The following is a 21,159-nucleotide window of genomic DNA, read 5'->3' as shown; positions in this document are numbered from 1 at the left end:
TTCTAGACCACTGAAGAGTTCAATAAACTCATGAATGGATTCCTCCAAGCCGAAGCTGATAACTCGACTGAAGAAGCAGTTGATGAAGATGATGAAAGTAATGATGTTGAAATGGGTCCAATTGTCGACTGCCGCAAAAAAGGCTATGTTACTCGAGTAAAGAACCAAGTAAAAATCAGAAGGAATCCTCCTAGTGATTTTTAATTTTGAAGTTCTGAAGAAAAGTTAAAGTTATGCACCTTGGTCTCACGCTTAATAAGAAATGGGTTGAGACTATCCAATTTCACACATGACTCTTATAGCCTGCAGTGAGATTATCAACCCATAGGGCTAGAAATTCCCCTGCTGTGCGCCTCACGTTAGTGCCTCCGGGGGGTGCTAACAGAGTGCCTGTTTTCATGTGGTGGTGGGGGGTTGCGTGGGGCCGCAACTGTCTGCTGCGAAATTGCGTGGAAAGCGGGGGAGCGAAACCCGTCGTACCGTGCCCCGCTGGCAGCACCCCGGGCTGCTGCACCTCCGTCGATTACGTCCTCGGCGTGCGCCCCGACCCCTTTTCGCTCCGCGGCAGAACTTGGGCAGCGCCCCGTGAGGCTGGCACAGGCAATGTCAGCGTCAGCCTCGCGGGTCGTGAGATTTAAAGGGTTGGTGCGCGGTGCCATTTTACGCTGCCCTCCGACTCACCGGTCCAGCCTCGGTGTCAATTTTCACGGGGTCCGTGCCGCAATCGTGCAACCCGGCATTCCGTTTCGGTGCCGGGCGGCGGCCACTGCACCCCGCATCACCCGGTGGCCTAGTGTAAGCCCTGAAAACCCTTACAGCACATCAGCACTATGCGGAGAGGCCGCGTTGCGTCCGTGTTTCACCCGGGTAGCGCCCCCGTGCCGACCCCGACAGGACGTGGAGTGCCTGACATTGCGCTGACTTACGAGTGTTAACTTCCTGTGCCCCTGGCTCCAGCCCAAATCTGTCTGTTTAAAACTATTCTGCAGTGAACCATGTCTCCGCTCTAATAAGCAAGAGCACAAGCACTGCCCTCCCAACCCTGGTACACAGACACTCATTGAGCCATATGTTTCCTATCAACCTCACTATAGAAGATGAACTAACGATAGTGTCAATCGAGAAAACTTTGGCCTATACATTTGTTAGCCTCTGAAAACGGGCTCGGGGAGCGGGCGTGATCAGCCCGAGCCGTGCTGTCTGCTGATTCGCCTGATTGCGGGGTCCAGCCCCAGCTGAACCCACTGCTGAGTGGGGGGCGGGGCAAGTTCAGGTGAGGCTAGCACCATTTTAAGCTAGCCTGCATTTGTAAAGGCAGTCTGCACCTCTTAATGGGGAGCTGCAATCAGCACTGTCCTTGCCCTGGTGTGAGGCTCTAGGTCCTGCTGCAGCAGGTGGCAGAGTTCTGTGAGCACCTTCTTCATAAAGCGCATTTGCCTCACACACTGCCCCTGGTTCAGGCTGAGGTAAAAGATTTTCACTCGGAAGATCCCAGGTGGGTAAGGCCTCCCGCTGACAGCTCTTCTCACTCTCCTCCTCCTCCCTCTGCGAGCTGGTTGTCCTCTTCGATGCTGCCTCTGCTCCATCTCCCTGTCATGCTGCAGACCAAAGGGAATGGTAACTACATCACCCTTGACAGGGATCAAGTGGTCTGACCAGAACTCTCAAAGTCAGAACAAAGGCTTTCTCCACGTGCTGCATCACTTCCTCTCACCTCATCAACGTTAAACAACTCTGAACGCACCAAAGACTTATACAGACTTAAACAGCGCCAGTAGAAATTAATCAGCAACTGACTGAGAGTGGTTGCTGATTCCTTTCACTATCGCTGGTGGGGAGGGTCCTTGCTGCTGCTGAGCGCCTGTCCAGCTGTGCGAGGTTAACACAGGACGTTAGCTCCAGCGATGACGCCGAAAATGGCAGCGCTGGCGTCAAATCAGCATTGCACGCTGAGTGACGTCACAATTTGCCCAATCGACATACTTCCTGCGCGCACCTAACCGCCGCCCGACCACTCTAACCAAAATGATGCCCAGCGGCCCCACACCACAAGTGTGCACGCACGGCGCAGACGTAATTTTTGTCACAAAATGGCACCCGTAGCGCTGAAAAAAATCAGGCATTACGGAGCTGAATTTCTAGCCCAATTCATCAGTGATTGTATTTCTGTAATTACCAGGGACAATGTGGCTCGTGCTGGGCTTTCAGTGCGAATGGTGCCCTTGAAGGACAGTGGTATAAGACTAAAGGACAACTGGTTCCTCTGAGCGAACAGAATCTGGTCGATTGTAACCGAGGGAATGGAAACTATGGATGTCGAGGTGGATGGATGGCGAATGCCTATAGATATGTGATAAAAAATAAAGGCATCAACTCTGAAGCAACTTATCCGTACACTGGAAGGGTAAATCTCTTTTAAACGTGTTTTCAAATTCACCAGCCACAATATATTTACAGCATTCATGGCATTAGACAGCAGAGCTCAGTCCAAATAGAATGTAGGATGACGCTACATTGGACGAATTCTTCCCTGGGAATCTGCTCCCTGGCTTCTGCCAATGTCACCGTACAACCAGCGCTCCGTAGGATGCGAGAATGAGGCCTTTCAGGAAGGGTCTAGGCTTCCTCTCACTTCCCCCCTTATTTTGTAATGATCTGTCAAATCCCCTCTCAACACCTCCTGTTGTCATACAATTTGGATGAGAAGTTCAGGGTATTTAAGTTTGTATCTATTACCTGACTGCTCGCCATTCCGTGACCCAGAGTGTCGGTGTGCCAGTGTCAGCTGAGTCAACACATCATCTGCCATGCTCTGTGCTTGATCTGTGGAACTTACAGCATCACTCAGTACAACAGTTACCATGGCAACACACTGATGTACAGGACTGGAAAAACAGGACTAGGAAAGATTATTTTGATCCATCTGGCTCTCCCTTACAGTCCATCTGGCTGGTCAGTTACTCAAATATAAGCTGTGTTTTTAAGCACAAAATAAGCAGTTAAAGTTTGGTGTGAGGCCTATACGCAAGTTATTAATATTTGGTGGGGGGCTCAAATTTGTGGTGTAAACTATTTGAAAGAGCAGCCTATGTGTAAATGTAGCCATTTGATGAGAGGCATTTACCTTCAGGAATGCAATTTAAGCCACAACTTGATGAGTTCAAAGTTTTGAATATTGTTTTGTAATTAAGAACCAACTTGTTGTAAAACCATTCTTAGGTGAATATTTGTGTAAATTGCCTTCAGTGCTGATGATGTTTTTACAGCAGCCGCTGTTCTTACTGCGGACAACACTTTGTGTCACAATTGTCCCTCTGTTGTAGTATTGAATGCCGTCCTGGTCAGTCTGCTGCAAGCATCTCCCAGCTGTTTCTATCAATGCCACACAGCTTCAGCCTGTTCTTCAGTGTATCCTTAAAATCTTTCCTCCATCTACTCTATACACTCATGAAAAGATAGAAACAGAGAAACCTAGAAATTTACAGCACAGAAGGAGGCCATTTTGGCCCATTGTGTCCGCGCCGGCCGACAAAGAGCCGCACGGTCCTTGGTCAGTAGCCCTAAAGGTTACATATAAACCTATGAACAATGACGGAAAGGCAAAGAGCACCCAGCCCAACCAATCCACCTCACACAACTGTGACACCTCTTATACTGAAACATTCTACACTCCACCCCAACCGGAGCCATGTGATCTCCTGGGAGAGACATGTTTGAGCTCCTTGTAGAAGATATATTTTGTGTCTGTTTTCATCCAGCAGAGTTGTAATTTTATTGGTACTGTCTCAATTCTGTTTGATTTTCTCTGTTTCAGCCCCTCACACTGGGTAACGAGGCCCTGTCTTTCTATGCGGAATGGGTCTGAGGTGCTGTGAAACGCTGAAGCTCTTTGATGTGAGGGCCGGTTTCACAACCATAGAGTAACCTGAGACCACAACTACAAGACAGACTTTGAGATCAGTGTTACCTCGCATTGTGCTCTCCCAGACTCTTTACATATTACACACATCAATAATCTGTTGATTGTGCGTCTCTTTGCTCTGAATAGAAACATAGAAACATAGAAACATAGAAAATAGGTGCAGGAGCAGGCCATTCAGCCCTTCTAGCCTGCACCGCCATTCAACGAGTTCATGGCTGAACATGAAACTTCAGTACCCACTTCCTGCTTTCACGCCATACCCCTTGATCCCCCGAGTAGTAAGGACTTCATCTAACTCCCTTTTGAATATATTTAGTGAATTGGCCTCAACTACTTCCTGTGGTAGAGAATTCCACAGGTTCACCACTCTCTGGGTGAAGAAGTTTCTCCTTATCTCGGTCCTAAATGGCTTACCCCTTATCCTTAGACTGTGACCCCTGGTTCTGGACTTCCCCAACATTGGGAACATTCTTCCTGCATCCAACCTGTCCAAACCCGTCAGAATTTTAAACGTTTCTATGAGGTCCCCTCTCACTCTTCTGAACTCCAGTGAATACAAGCCCAGTTGATTCAGTCTTTCTTGATAGGTCAGTCCCACCATCCCGGGAATCAGTCTGGTGAATCTTCGCTGCACTCCCTCAACAGCAAGTATGTCCTTCCTCAAGTTAGGAGACCAAAACTGTACACAATACTCCAGGTGTGGCCTCACCAAGGCCCTGTACAACTGTAGCAACACCTCCCTGCCCCTGTACTCAAATCCCCTCGCTATGAAGGCCAACATGCCATTTGCTTTCTTAACCGCCTGCTGTACCTGCATGCCAACCTTCAATGACTGATGTACCATGACACCCAGGTCTCGTTGCACCTTCCCTTTTCCTAATCTGTCACCATTCAGATAATAGTCTGTCTCTCTGTTTTTACCACCAAAGTGGATAACCTCACATTTATCCACATTATACTTCATCTGCCACGCATTTGCCCACTCACCTAACCTATCCAAGTCACTCTGTAGCCTCATAGCATCCTCCTCGCAGCTCACACTGCCACCCAACTTAGTGTCATCCGCAAATTTGGAGATACTACATTTAATCCCTTCGTCTAAATCATTAATGTATAATGTAAACAGCTGGGGCCCCAGCACAGAACCCTGCGGTACCCCACTAGTCACTGCCTGCCATTCCGAAAAGTACCCATTTACTCCTACTCTTTGCTTCCTGTCTGACAACCAGTTCTCAATCCACGTCAGCACACTACCCCCAATCCCATGTGCTTTAACTTTGCACATTAATCTCCTGTGTGGGACCTTGTCGAAAGCCTTCTGAAAGTCCAAATATACCACATCAACTGGTACTCATTTGTCCACTTTATTGGAAACATCCTCAAAAAATTCCAGAAGATTTGTCAAGCATGATCTCCCTTTTACAAATCCATGCTGACTTGGACCTATCATATCACCATTTTCCAAATGCGCTGCTATGACATCCTTAATAATTGATTCCATCATTTTACCCACTACTGAGGTCAGGCTGACCGGTCTATAATTCCCTGCTTTCTCTCTCCCTCCTTTTTTAAAAAGTGGGGTTACATTGGCTACCCTCCACTCGATAGGAACTGATCCAGAGTCAATGGAATGTTGGAAAATGACTGTCAATGCATCCGCTATTTCCAAGGCCACCTCCTTAAGTACTCTGGGATGCAGTCCATCAGGCCCTGGGGATTTATCGGCCTTCAATCCCATCAATTTCCCCAACACAATTTCCCGACTAATAAAGATTTCGCTCAGTTCCTCCTCCTTAATAGACCATCTGACCCCTTTTATATCCGGAAGGTTGTTTGTGTCCTCCTTAGTGAATACTGAACCAAAGTACTTGTTCAATTGGTCTGCCATTTCTTTGTTCCCCGTTATGACTTCCCCTGATTCTGACTGCAGGGGACCTACGTTTGTCTTTACTAACCTCTTTCTCTTTACATACCTATAGAAACTTTTGCAATCCGCCTTAATGTTCCCTGCAAGCTTCTTCTCGTACTCCATTTTCCCTACCCTAATCAAACCCTTTGTCCTCCTCTGCTGAGTTCTAAATTTCTCCCAGTCCCCAGGTTCGCTGCTATTTCTGGCCAATTTGTATGCCACTTCCTTGGCTTTAATACTATCCCTGATTTCCCTAGATAGCCACGGTTGAGCCACCTTCCCTTTTTTATTTTTACGCCAGACAGGAATGTACAATTGTTGTAATTCATCCATGCGTTCTCTAAATGTCTGCCATTGCCCATCCACAGTCAACCCCTTAAGTATCATTAGCCAATCTATCTTAGCCAATTCATGCCTCATACCTTCAAAGTTACCCTTCTTTAAGTTCTGGACCATGGTCTCTGAATTAACTGTTTCATTCTCCATCCTAATGCAGAATTCCACCATATTATGGTCACTCTTCCCCAAGGGGCCTCGCACAATGAGATTGCTAATTAATCCTCTCTCATTACACAACACCCAGTCTAAGATGGCCTCCCCCCTAGTTGGTTCCTCGACATATTGGTCTAGAAAACCATCCCTTATGCATTCCAGGAAATCCTCCTCCACCGTATTGCTTCCAGTTTGGCTAGCCCAATCTATGTGCATATTAAAGTCACCCATTATAACTGCTGCACCTTTATTGCATGCACTCCTAATTTCCTGTTTGATGCCCTCCCCAACATCACTACTACTGTTTGGAGGTCTGTACACAACTCCCACTAACGATTTTTGCCCTTTAGTGTTCTGCAGCTCTACCCATATAGATTCCACATCATCCAAGCTAATGTCTTTCCTAACTATTGCATTAATCTCCTCTTTAACCAGCAATGCTACCCCACCTCCTTTTCCTTTTATTCTATCCTTCCTGAATGTTGAATACCCCTGGATGTTGAGTTCCCAGCCCTGATCATCCTGGAGCCACGTCTCCGTAATCCCAATCACATCATATTTGTTAACATCTATTTGCACAATTAATTCATCCACCTTATTGCGGATACTCCTTGCATTAAGACACAAAGCCTTCAGGTTTGTTTTTTTAACACCCTTTGTCCTTTTAGAATTTTGCTGTACAGTGGCCCTTTTTGTTCTTTGCCTTGGGTTTCTCTGCCCTCCACTTTTCCTCATCTCCTTTCTGTCTTTTGCTTTTGCCTCCTTTTTGTCTCCCTCTGTCTCCCTGTATAGGTTCCCATCCCCCTGCAATATTAGTTTAACTCCTCCCCAACAGCACTAGCAAACACTCCCCCTAGGACATTGGTTCCGGACCTGCCCAGGTGCAGACCGTCCGGTTTGTACTGGTCCCACCTCCCCCAGAACCGGTTCCAATGCCCCAAGAATTTGAATCCCTCCCTGCTGCACCACTGCTCAAGCCATGTATTCATCTGCGCTATCCTGCGATTCCTACTCTGACTAGCACGTGGCACTGGTAGCAATCCCGAGATTACTACTTTTGAGGTCCTACTTTTTAATTTAGCTCCTAGCTCCTTAAATTCTTTTCGTAGGACCTCATCCCTTTTTTTACCTATGTCGTTGGTACCAATGTGCACCACGACAACTGGCTGTTCTCCCTCCCATTTCAGAATGTCCTGCACCCGCTCCGAGACATCCTTGACCCTTGCACCAGGGAGGCAACATACCATCCTGGATTCTCGGTTGCGTCCGCAGAAACGCCTATCTATTCCCCTCACCATCGAATCCCCTATCACTATCGCGCTCCCACTCTTTTTCCTGCCCTCCTTTGCAGCAGAGCCACCTACGGTGCCATGAACTTGGCTGCTGCTGCCCTCCCCTGATGAGTCATCCTCCCCAACAGTACTCAAAGCAGTGTATCTGTTTTGCAGGGGGATGACCACAGGGGACTCCTGCACTATCTTTCTTGCACTGCTCTTCCTGTTGGTCTTCCATTCCCTATCTGGCTGTGGACCCTTCTCCTGCGGTAAGACCAACTCACTACACGTGATACTCACGTCATTCTCAGCATCGTGGATGCTCCAGAGTGAATCCACCTTCAGCTCCAATTCCGCAACGCGGACCGTCAAGAGCTCGAGGCGGATACACTTCCCACACACGTAGTCGTCAGGGACACCGGAAGTGTCCCCGAGTTCCCACATGGTACAGGAGGAGCATATCACATGACCGAGCTCTCCTGCCATGTCTTAACCTTAGATACCCTTAAATTGGTAATAACAATGTTATAGTTCACTTACTGATATAAAAAATAAAAGAAAAGCTACTCACCAATCACCAGCCAATCACTTACCCCATTGGCTGTGACGTCACTTTTTGATTACTTTCTACTTCTATTTTGCTTTCTCTCCCGCTGTAGCTGCACCAGTACGCTAGCTCTCGATCTCCCGCTGGGCCTTTGACAGGTCGCTCCCCTCTCACCAACTGCCGCTGGCTCTCGATCTCCCGCTGGGCCTTTTATAGGCCGCTCCCGCCTCTCACCAACTGCCGCTGGCTCTCGATCTCCCGCTGGGCTTTTGACAGGTCGCTCCCCTCTCACCAACTGCCGCTGGCTCTCGATCTCCCGCTGGGCTTTTGACAGGTCGCTCCCCTCTCACCAACTGCCGCTGGCTCTCGATCTCCCGCTGGGCTTTTGACAGGTCGCTCCCCTCTCACCAATTCTGTGGCCCCAAGTTTCGTCCCGCGGAGAAAACGGCGCACCTCCGTTCTGGGCGCCTGTTTCTCGCGCCGAAAACTGTGCCTAAAAAAAAGTCCGATATTCGGAGCTCGATGTCTGCTTGGCGCGGCGCGCTCTTCGCAGCAGGGGACGGAGCCTAACACTCGCGCCGATTTTCTAAGTAGCAGGGGGCGGGTACAATTTAAATTAGCCTTCGTGGTGCCGGTAACCCTGCGCGTGCGCGTTAGAGCGTGCGCGCACACGCAGTCTCACACAAACATTGGCACTCAGCCATTTTTAAAAATACTGCAGAAAAAGTGAAGATTTGTTTCTTGAACCCCCGTAAAGGCTTGTAATTTAATTTTTTTTGATATTTCTGTGTGTGAGGGAGTGCTTTTAGCAGCACTGCTGAATAAATCACCTGCTGAAATCAGTGAGTTCAGCTTTTCACTGCTAAACTTGCTGCATTGGTGAATGCAAATTAAGGACTGTGCGTTTGGAGAAATAAGAGTGCCAATTCAACTTTGCAATGGATCAACGTCCACCAAGAACAAAGATGGCAAACCATTGCATAATACGTGGTGTTGACAATGCAAATTTAAATATAAAACTGTCGATGTGGCTGCCTCTCCCTGTCCAAATGGCCTCAGTCCCCCTCACAGTTCGAAGGCTGCTGCTGCATCTTCGGCTGCCGTCGAGCCACTGACGCCGCCCCTAAAGCGCGGCCGAATGGCCTCAAGCACCATAAAGAGCTGCGTGTGTCCTGTGTTGATTCTTCAGCTGCCGGCCAGCCACTGACGCCGCTGCTATCTCATGGCCGAATGGCCTCAAGTCCGTCCGGTGCTGCTTCTTCGCGGCCAGCCACGAAGAGAATGAAGGCCTGTCTCAAGCACTGCAGCTCAGCTCGAAGCTTGCTGCCGCTGCCGTCGGGACACTGACGCCACACCCCTGCCTGTCTCCAACATGAAAAGCCTGCCTGAAGCACAGCAGCTCGAAGGCTGATGCTATTTCACACAGGTAGGAACATGGTTTATTTAATCTTTTCTTTGCTTATAAATTTTTATTCAGGTTGGATTTATTTGTATGATATTTGTATAAATATAACTAAGGATTGATTGTAGAATTTAATGACTTCCCTTCCCCCCGCTCCCCCCCCCACCTCGTTCCCTACGCCTAATTTGTAACCTATGCCTGATTTTCTAAAGTGTAGACAAGGTTTTTTCGAGCGTACAAAAATCTTCACTTACTCCATTCTAAGTTAGTTTGGAGTAAGTTTTCACTCACGAAACTTTGAAATCAGGTGTAAGTGGCCGGACACGCCCCCTTTTGAAAAAAAAATTCTGTTCCAAAGTGAAACTGTTCTAACTGACTAGAACTGGAGCAAACTAAATGATGAGAATTCCGATTTCTAAGATACTCCGTTCTATACCAGTTGCTCCTAAAAATCAGGAGCAAATCATGTGGAAACTTGGGGCCTGTGTTTCTGGAGCTACACTAATTGCAACAATGGTGACCAGATGACTGAGGAGCACGCTGGCCAAAATCTTCCCGCCAATAGACAAGAGGATTCTTCAATATTTGCCACATTCATAGTTGTTCCCTTTTCATCTTGACATGGCAACAATGGTTGAGTCTCCAATTTCCGAAGCACTGCACCCTGTTTAATGTCCAAGGGGCTGTTAAAGATCCTGTAACGATATTGCTGGTACTTTGAAAAGCATTACACGGTATTAATGAACTTTAACCTCTCACATTTTCTTTATCACTTAGGACGAATCCTGCAAATTTCAGAGTAATGACATGCTGCCACTGTCAGTAGATGTCGTTCCGTTACAGGCCATGAAAGATCTTTAGCAAATGCAGTGAAAAACACTGGACCCATAGCTGTTGCTGTTGATGCCGGTCAACAGAGCTTCCAGTATTATAAAACAGATAAGAAACAGAAACTATGGATAATATGCATCAACAGGCCTGTCAAACTATTCTATATAATATATTAAAATCATACATATGCACACACTTCCTCGGTCGATTTGTTTCAATATTTATACAAGAAACTACCGTAGCCCTACATTCCCTTCAAGTTTACCAACCCCTGGAATGTGCTTTCCAGTGCTGTCAAACACAGCCTTCTCCCAGTGTTCCCATATGCCACAACCTCCCCATAGGTGTCAGCACTTCCACACCATGCCATCCCCCTCCCGGGTACTCCTATACTGAATGACACGCTCTCGATACCCTCATACCTTGACTGCCCAGTGTGATCACACTCCAGGCCCAGCACCCTGATGGCAACATGACAACCCTGCGCCATCTTCCCAGTACTGCCACCGCACAGAAACTCCACTCTACTCCTAAACAAACCACTGCCACCTCACTACTACCATAGTTCAAGACCCTCCTGTCACCATTGTCTTACCCTGCCCTATTGCCATTCCTCCCACACCTCGATCTCCACCAATGGTGCTATGCCCAGGACCTGTAATCTACCTGCACCCTGGAAAATATTCCTACCATCTTCTGTATTCCAGCTTTTGAAGAAGGTAAGCGATAACATAATAACATAAGGACATAGGAAATAGGAGCAGGAGTGGGCGTTAGGCCCTCAAGCCTGTTCCACCATTTAATAAGATCATGGCTGCTCTGATTTTGGGCTCAGCTCCCTTTCCCTGCTCGCTCCCCATAACCCTTCACTCCCTCATCACTCAGAAATCTGTCTATCTCCACCTTAAATATATTCAAAGATCCAGCTTCCACTGCTCTCTGGGGCAGAGAATTTCACAGATTTACGACTCTCTGAGAGAAGAAATTCCTCCTCATCTCAGTTTTAAATGGGCGACCCCTTATTCTTAAATTATGCCCCCTAGTTCTAGATTCCCACACGAGTGGAAACATCCTCTCTGCATCTACCTTATCGAGCCCCCTCAGTATCTTATATGTTTCAGTAAGATCACCTCTCATTCTTCTAAGCTCCAAGGAGTATTGTCCCAACCTGCTCATCCGTTCTTCATAAGTCAACCCCCTCATCTCTGGAATCAACCTAGTAAACCTTTTCTGAACTGCTTCCAATGCAAGTATATCCTTCCTTAAATACGAAGACCAAAACTATACGCAGTACTCCAGGTGTGGCCTCACCAATACCCTGTACAGTTGTAGCAGGACTTCCCTGCTTTTATACTCCATCCCCCTTGCAATAAAGGCCAACATTCCATTTGCCTTCCTGATCACTTGCTGTACCTGCATACTAACTTTTTGTGTTACATGCACAAGGACCCCCAGGTTTCTCTGTACTGCAGCATTTTGTAGTTTCTCTCAATTTAAAGAATAATTTGTTTTTTTATTTTTCCTGCCAAAATGGATAACCTCACACTTTCCCACATTATACTCCATCTGCCAAATGTTCGCCCACTCACTTATCCCGTCTATATCTCTTTGCACATATCTTGAGTCCTCCTCACAAATTGCTTTCCCACCCATCTTTGTATCATCAGCAAACTTGGCTACATTACACTCGGTCCCTTCATCCAAATCATTAATATAGATTGTAAATAGTTGAGACCCCAGCACCGATCCCTGCGGCATCCCATTAGTTACTGTTTGCCAACCAGAAAATTACCTATTTATCCCCCCTCTCTGTTTTCTGTTAGTTAGTCAATCCGTTATCCATGCTAATATATTACTGCCAATCCTGTGAACTCTTATCCTGTGCAGTAACCTCTTATGTGCACCTCATTGAATGCCTTCTGGAAATCCAAATACACATCCACTGGTTTCCCCTTATCCACCCTAATCGTTGCATCCTCAAAGAATTCCAGAAAATTTGTCAATCATGATTTCCCTTTCATAAAACCATGCTGACTCTGCTTGATTGAATTATGCTTGGGATCAAGCTCAGTCTCCCTGGTGCCTTCTAACACCAGAACTGACTTTTGAGGTACTGTCAGTCTCACATTCGACATCCTTTTGAAGATGTACTGAACAAGGGGCATTAGGAAACGATATCTCTACTAATTAATTAGATAAACAACTATTCACAGATTACCAATCACACAGACTGTTTACAAAAATATATCTGCCATTACAGGAAAGTTCAAAGGCTTCTCTCAGCCTGTATGTCTGTACTTGCCCAACACGTCAGGCTGACCAAAGCAGGAAAGTGTTAAGAAATTTTTATTGAACAATATACTGAGTGGCCCTTTTGCATTCCAGAGTGTGATGTAGCTGGCAGAAACCAATATTGAGCAAAGAATGCAAAACATAATTAAAAAATATAAATGTTTGTTTACTATCACATGAATTTACAGGAACTGCATACAATGTGCAAGACTTTTAACAGATTTTCAATAAATTGACCCTGGGGCTGCCTATGGTCAGTTGATGAATAGAAGTTTTTTATATATGTTAAATGCGACGGAGCTGAGATTGAGACAATTGGTCCACAGCACCACCTAGTGACCAAAACCCGCAATTACATTGTGATGGGTGACAACAAAACTGAATGAGAAAACATGTGGGCAATGGTAAACATTGACACAAAAACATGACCAGAAATCATGACAACAGGAAGTGTGAAACCTAGAATTACATCATCATCATCATAGGCAGTCCCTCGAAACGAGGATGACTTACTTCCACGCCAAAAAAGGATGAGTTCACAGGTGTTTCAATGAATAACCTAATATTCCAGGTCCGGAACTACATCCTGAAGGGTGGAAGATGCCTGTGTGTGGATTTTTTTTAACGTGTGGTGGCCGTTGCACACCAGCCACCACATGGGCTTGACAGAGCTAGGTCTTGGTCCAGTAGCAAGGATTAACCAAGACGACTGGAGGCCAGCTCTGCTGCACAGACCTAGTGCGCACACATATCGCAGTGTGGGCTGGGCCCGTGCTGCCCCTGTGCCTATGCCTCTTCTGGGCCCCGAACTCACGCCTCTCCTGGGCCCCAATCACGTCCCTCTAAAATCTCTCACCACTCCTTCTCCCCGACCTCGCCGCTCCTGCTGTACCTGCCCACGCTCCAATCACCGACCTGGACTTTGATGACATCCCTCTTCGCTGCTGTTGCCCTCCTGCACCAGCTCGCACTGTAGCTTGCAGTGGTATGCCTCCATGCTGCCCATAGCTGCCGCTTGCCGCTTGCCGCTCACTCCATGGACCCGACTCGCTGCTGATGGTCTCTCGCAGGTCGGGGCCACAAAAGGAGCGGCAAGTGGTGGCCAAGGGCAATCCAGTCTATACCAGTTGATGCACATGGTGGATTCAGTTGAAGTGGGGTTAAAGTTGTATATGCTGTCCTTAATTTTGTATAATGCTTTGTTTTCATGTTATAATTTGCAGTTAATTAGCAAAGTTTGCAGCAATTTGGGAATTAGAGTTGGTTGGAGAGCAGGAGTTTCTCTGCAGTACAGACTCAGGGGCTGGGAGATGCAAATCTGAGGAGCTGCAACACCACATAAGAAAATAAGTGTAATATATATATAGCTCCACCCAGTGGGCTACTGTGGCATTGCAGCCATTGCTGTTTACAACAATAAAAAGTGATTAAGGCACCTGAAAGGTTCCTGAAGTTATCAGCCATCTTACAGCCTGTGTGTTTGTGAGGTCGTACCGAAAACATAACAATAAGAAAATAAGAATTAGGAGCAGGAGTAGGCCATACGGCCCCTCGAGCCTGCTCTGCCATTCAATAAGATCATGGCTGATCTACAATCTCAACACCACTTCCATGCCTTATCCCCATATCCCTCGATTCCCCTAAAGTCCTGGTTGCAGGTTTTAATTACGTGATAAGTTTACATCATTATTTTTCATTAAAAATGTGGAAATTGGATTTATAATAGAAAATGTCGACAGAAGTGACAGAAATGTGACAGCAGGAAGTCAGGTTTTGTAAACAGGATGATAGACTGTAAGATAACTAAAGAGCTAATGATGACAAAGAGCAAATATCTGTGGGAAGGAGAAATGGAGAAGTTAATGATACATTTTACAGTTATATCGCGTTGAGGATAAGTGTATGCTTACAGGAGTGTACTATGATCCCACATGCAGTAAGACGGTAAACCATGCAGTGCTGGTGGTTGGATATGGAACTGAAAGTGGAAAACAGTATTGGATTGTTAAAAACAGGTACGTACTTTACAAAATGCCATACAACTGATGATAACTGGGGCAGTGGCAGAGCACAGCATTTGGTCTCAGTATTCCTGGGGTAGGGAGGGAAACATCAGCCAAAGTTCCCTCTGCTGATTACTGCTCAGAGGCACTGGAGATTCACAAGCATGATACCCGACTGGTATACTGATACACTTATCAGGAAAGGCCGAACAGGCTGGGGCTCCTTTCTCTAGAAAATAGAAAGCTGAGGAGTGATCTGATAAAGATCTTTAAGATAATGAAAGGGTTTGATAGGGTAGACATAGAGAAAATGTGTCCAAAACTATGAGTCATAAATATAAGATAGTCACTCATAAATCCAATAGGGAATTCAGGATAAATGTCTTACCTAAAGAGTGGTAAGAATGTGGAACAAGCTAACGCAAGGAGTAGTTGAGCCAAATAGCACAGATGTATTTATAGGAAGCTCAATAAGCACATGAGAGAGAAAGGAATAGGAGGATATGTTAATAGGGTTAGATGAAGAGGGGTGGGAGAAGACTCATGCAGAGCATAAACACTGGCACAGATCACTTGAGCCGAATGGCCCGTTTCTGTGCTGTAGTCTATAGGCTCGATTTTCCGGGAGGTCAGCGGGCGCGATTGGTGGCGGGAAAGTGTTTTTTCCCCCAGTGGGTGGGACCCTGCTGTGAACACATTGCCACACACCTTTCCCCAATATCGGGTCTGTGAGTGCTGAGCATACCTGGGACACAGCAGCGGGTTCACAGCGGGGGACCCAATTCAGGTCATTACTGGCTTGTTTACAGCCACTTATGAATAAATTTGAGCTCACCTTCTGCTTTTGACAGTTCACCCCGGGGTCCAGGCTGGTCGTGAACCACAACAGTCAAGCTGAGGCGCGAGTTCAGTGGCCATTCAATCACCTGTTGACAGCTTCAAATGTACAGTAAAAGCTCCCACCTGAGAGATATCTTCCCTCAGCCACAAACTCTTCCTCACTGCATTTCCACAACAGATTTCTCATGCTGCAGGTCTTTACACAAGTGTCCAATCAGTTTTCCCTCATTACCTCTCTATCCATTGACAGGTCGCTTCTGTCATCTCTACTTCACCTGCCATCTCTTCCATCAGCATGGGTGCCCTTTATGCTCTCACACCTTGGTCCTCAGAATCCCAGCACAATCAGCCCCAACACCAGCAGCATCGGGCACACCAGCAGCACCAACAACAACACCACCAACCTTCTCCGCAATCACCTGATGCTGCACAGGACAGAGGGCATCAGCACTCGACCACATTGCTGTCCAGGAGGCCAGTGATGGTCTCACCATGGCCAGATTTACTTCACTTGATGCTATTCCCCTGGATGCCACATGATGCACCAGGTTGGCACAACCCCACGCCAACATCATAAAGCGTCCCTACAATGACCAAGCCGCTCCTTTCACACTCACCACCATTGCAGGGGGTTTCGTATGTCTCACCAGTCATCAGTATCTGTTCTTATCAGTTTAATATTCCCTATGGGGACATGATATTGAATTGATTTTTGGACAGGGAGCTGGATCAGGGGCATGGCCCGTCCACTCCATGCACCGACCTGGTATTGCAATATTTCCAGGAACGGTGCAAATTCGCCTCTCGGCCTTTAGGCCTAAGATCAAACACATTGGCGCAAAGTGATCTTTGGCGTTAGAGTTGATCTGGAACGAAATTGGATTTAAAAAAAATAAAATAAAAAAAAAACTCACTAAGACACTTCCAAAGGTGCACACAAATCTGTCCAAGAATGCAAAGTGTTGAAAATAAAGGTTTCAATGTTTGACACCACATTAACAGAAACTTTACATGAACATTGCATAAAACAATGAAGTGCCTACCCTTGTGTGTTGTTAGTTGCTATGATTGCACTAGGATGAGGGTGAATGTAAGGGATGGCTAGTGAGATGAGGATGTGATAATGTAGATAGAGCGGGATGGGTGGAGGTGCAAGGTAAGTTGCTGTGAGTAAGGATGTGCAGGAGTAGGGTAGGGAAGGCAGAGTGATGAGGATGTGATGAGAGACAAAGAGGGTGAGGTTGCGTGTGGCTTTGTACTAATGTTTCGTTATCGACTGAGATCATTGAAATATTTGCGACACTGCACCCAGGTCCTCCTGACCACATCCCTTCTTGTGCCCTCCTCTGCAATGTGCAACTAGGCTGTGTTGATCTCCTAAGGAGGTCTCTTCCGCCCATGGGAAGGGAAGAGGACCTTCCTGTGTGCTGTGTCTCCCTCTAGGAGCATATGAAGGAAGTCATGGGAGTGCCTTGGTTCAGCCCTGTGCCTTTGTGCAGTCATTGTCAGTCTCTGCAGCACCTCAATGCTGTAGAATACTGACAGTACAAATGTCAAAAGAAAATTGGCCATGGACCCGTTAAAGGAACCAACTGATGACGCGTCATAAATGGCAACACCAGACCAGCTTCCTCTAATTGGCCGGCAAACGCGCTGGGTGGGCTTAACACGCCCAATCAGGGGAAATCCAATGCAGAGGCCGGGATGGAGACAGCAGCAGGGTCGGGACTCACCACCGACATCGCCCGACACAGTCCCACCGAGGTCAGCAAAATCGTGGCCTATGTATTTATGTAACCAATACTGGAAAATGTGTTTGTTTAGATGTGAAGGTTTGATGACAGAGTTGAGTGGGATGATATCATGGTTGGATAGGGTGGTGGCAGCGTTGGGAGAGGTGGATTCTATCAGGGTTGGATGGGTTGGTAGAATGGTTGGGTGCGGTGGATATTATCAGCGTTGGATGATGTTTTAGAATGATTGAGTGAGGTGTATGGTATCAGAATTGTATAAGCTGGTAGAATGGTTGGATGAGGTGAATGGTGTCAGAGTTGGCTAGGGTGGTAGAATGGTTGGGTAAGATGGATAGTATCAGGATTTGATGGGGTAGTAGAATGGTTGGGTGAGGTAGATGGTATGAGGGTTGAATGGGGTGACAATATTTGGAAGCAAATCGTTAGGATATACTATCTTTGGAGGGCAAAATACATGCATACAAATAAGGACAAAATAAGACCATCTGGTCCATCAAACCTGCACCATCCTGACAAGGTGCAAGCTACATGCACCATCAACTCTCCCTCCGCAGTCACACAATCTCCTGTGAGTGGCAATCTTAGGACAATGCAGGTAAAAACTCTGGGAAATTCTTCTCCCCATAAAGTAATCAGGCAAGCTCCAGGGCACCATGGTGACTGATATCGCCCGTCCTCACTGACCCACCTACCTTCTATAGCTTGAGATGTCTTCAACTCGCAGGATCTCGCCTAACTCCCTTTTGAAGGCTTGTACTGAATCCACACTCACCGCATGGACTGGCAACTTATGTCAGAGGTCACAAAGAAAATAATTACTTCCTGGCACCTAACCTAACTTTAAGTTTTCACAGCTCATACTGATGTGATCTAATTCTGCCCGGCTATCTAGCTCTAATAACTTATGCACTTGGATAGAATCCTTTCCCTCCATTATTTTAAAGATCTCCATCATATCTCCTCAGAATCTTTGCTTTTTCATAGTAAAAAGCCCCAGTTCTCCAAGCCTGTCACTTGAACACAACTGTGATGTTAATGTCATTCTTTTTTCTTATTTTCCAGTTGGGGAACAGGATGGGGTGACCAAGGTTACATCAAAATGGCTAAGGACAGGAATAATCAATGTGGAATTGCCAGCTATGCAATCTTTCCAGTAGTGTAAGGGCTCATGTGTTCAACCAGAGCTCCGTAGAACTCCATCTGAAAGAATGGTGGAAACGCTTCTGCTGACGCTTACTCATCCTACACTATTGCTTTAACTGTCTGCTGCAATTGAAAAAAGTGTGTGTTCAGTGGATCAATAACAGCTTCCACACACTTCTATAGTTTAGTATAAAATCTAATCCCATTGTGTATTTGATAAATGTAGTCACAGCAATGTACTAATGTTCTGAGAGACTACATTGACCAACTTGTGTAGAGACAATGGGCTGCATGTACTAGTAGTGTCGAGCAATGCAATAAACGCTGCCAGCAATCACTTCGAGAGTCTTTTTATTGCAAAGGAACTTAATGAATTATTTTGTCTTATTTTCTCCCTGAATTGTCTAGTTTAATTTGCAATGACAAATAATGTACACAATTCTATAGGGCTAAACTTTCCGATCATTTTCAGCGGTTTCTCGGTGATTTTCTTGGCGATACAGCTCTTTTTGCGCCCGGCAAAAGTTTCCCCATTATTTTTTTAGTGGTAACGCCCAAGTCTGAAAACGCCTGCCGGGACCAAACCGCCGATGTGCAACGCTGAGAAAATCGCCAGGGCGTAAGTTTGACCTCAACGGAAGCCCGTCCAGATCGCCAAGGGAATCACTCTGTAAAAGCTGCTTAAACGGGCGGTAGGTGAGTACTTTGCAAAGCAAGGTAAGTTAAAGATTCTTTTTTTTAATTTTAAAACGGCGATTAGGTGTCTTGGGAATGATTTTTCTGTTTTTTTTTAGTGACATTTTTTTTTAAATGTTTCCCCCCCCTCTCTCGGCCCAATCGCAGCCTAGGACTAAATTTTAAAAAAAACGCCCGTTTTCCTTAGTTTCTCCTTAACCGCCGAAAAAATCGCCGAGAATAAAGGTGCAAGGTCCATTTTCTCGCCGGGCGATTAGTTTGAATTAGTTTTAACATCAAAGTGTAACTTTTCGCCAGCGTTACTTACCAAACGTTATCAGTTTTTCTGAACGAGCAATCGGGTGTTGAGGGGCGCTCCGGAAAGTCTAGCCCATAGTGTAAGAATCCTGAGAAATCTCCATTTCAGATTCCCTCTAGTTAACATGGACAAAATGAAATAAGTATTATTAGTTGTAGGTTTAAGTTTGTATTATGTAACTATTAGTCAATGTATGCTAATTCTCCAATAATCATGCTTTTAAACTAGTGTAATGTGCCTTGGGTAGACCCAGCTGGATTGGAAGAAAGAGGCCTGCTTGACCCAATATAAAAAATGCAGATTCCAACAAGCCTTGTTAGCAAAGCGACAGTCAGTCTGTGAGAAAAGCTGAGAGAATTAATAAATGCAATGGAAACTACCACATCGCCCATGGCATACATCATGAGGTCTGGATCCACACAGTCTCTTTGGGAGACCACCATTGTCTGCAGACTGACAATGATGGGCTCCATGATGTGCACAGAACTCTATGCAATGCTGGAGGCTGACTCCTCCATGCTCCATACCACTGCCGAGAAGCTCTCGGCCACCCTTGCCATTACACCTATGTCAGAGTGCATGGCCATCACCCTTTGTGTGAATGCCTCCCCATCGAGGTCCGAGGTCCTCATCTGAGTCCTATAGAGCAGAACTCATGCGCGAACTTGCCCTCCGGGTGATGGCTCCAGAGGCTTCCTTTCTTCTTGGCCTTGCTGCAGCCCACTAGGCCCCGGTGCGTCACCCAGTGCAGATCCCTCTACTAGTCCATCCTCTAAGGAATGCGTAGTGCCAATGTCTGAGCTGGTGCCTGCGGGTGAGAGAAGCAATGATGCAGTGGTCGGCTCCTCCTTCTCCTGCTCTTCCTCCTCTTCCTCTCCCTCCAGAATGTCTTGCAGGGGCTCAGGTGCAGGATGGACATCTTCTGCCTGGTTATCTGAAAGCTTGCTGTAATCACGGATAGCTGTCCCTTCCCCGCCCGCCACATCCAATTTCAGGAGGAGTTGCAGGGCCCAGGTTCCTGGCCTATTTGCAGGGCCCAGGTTCCTGGCCTAGTTCCCTCCCGACCACCCAAGTTACTGCAGCTTCCCGGGATCGTCGTGTGAATGGTGGTGGTAGGCCCGTGGTATTGCGAGGAGATCCTCTGACGTCAGGGAATGAAGTGACTCACTTACCTCACTTTAGGTGGCTTACAACCGGCGCCAGCATGTCCTAGCCGACTGGCGACAGGCACGCCTGCATAACATGTCCCCCTTGGAGGAGACGGTGCCAGCCATTATTGGGAGGGGCATTGCTGAGCTGTGACCAGCGGTGGGACTAAGGAATTCAAGATGCCGGTATCCTTATACGTAATCCTTCTTCTCACTTCCCATTTCCCCTCATCCCACAATCTTTTCTGATTTACAAGCTACACATGGTGTAAGCCTGCACCTCTTGTTTCCCCCTGCCTCCCCTCACCACAACCTTACCCTTGTGCCTTTCTCCTTTCAGGTGGCCAAGAACTGCCACCTGGCCAGGTATGGATAGAGGAGCATGAGGCACTGATGATGAAAATAGAGTACAGCCACTCGATTTCACACTCCCAGCCAGCAGCTCAATACTGACACTGCATGTAATTTCTGTTATGTATGTAAACTTTACTAAGGTGTAAGACTTGCCACCAGGGGGCGCACCTGTTGGAGACCCAAGGGTCACCTGCACAGCCTGGGCAAGCAGGTATAAAAGGCAGTCTACTATGCTGCTTCCTCACTTTGGAGTT

General features: G+C 46.7%; 1 protein-coding gene and 1 pseudogene across 1 annotated transcript; both read left to right on the top strand.

Moving 5' to 3' along the window:
• Positions 1–2,167: 2,167 nt before the first annotated feature.
• Positions 2,168–18,746, top strand: LOC139229033 (procathepsin L-like; the record flags this gene model as incomplete). The annotated part of the gene is made up of 4 exons (XM_070860694.1): positions 2,168–2,404; positions 10,324–10,389; positions 14,569–14,684; positions 18,329–18,746. Coding segments are annotated over 4 exons (519 nt in total), but the record flags the coding sequence as incomplete, so codon positions are not given.
• On the top strand, positions 16,151–16,312 carry LOC139229439 (U2 spliceosomal RNA; annotated as a pseudogene).
• Positions 18,747–21,159: the final 2,413 nt, after the last annotated feature.

This window comes from Pristiophorus japonicus, chromosome 18 (genome assembly GCF_044704955.1).
Source record: "Pristiophorus japonicus isolate sPriJap1 chromosome 18, sPriJap1.hap1, whole genome shotgun sequence".
NCBI lineage: Eukaryota > Metazoa > Chordata > Chondrichthyes > Pristiophoridae > Pristiophorus > Pristiophorus japonicus.
Note: the sequence above shows the minus strand (reverse complement) of the source record. Positions and strands in the feature narration are given on the sequence as shown.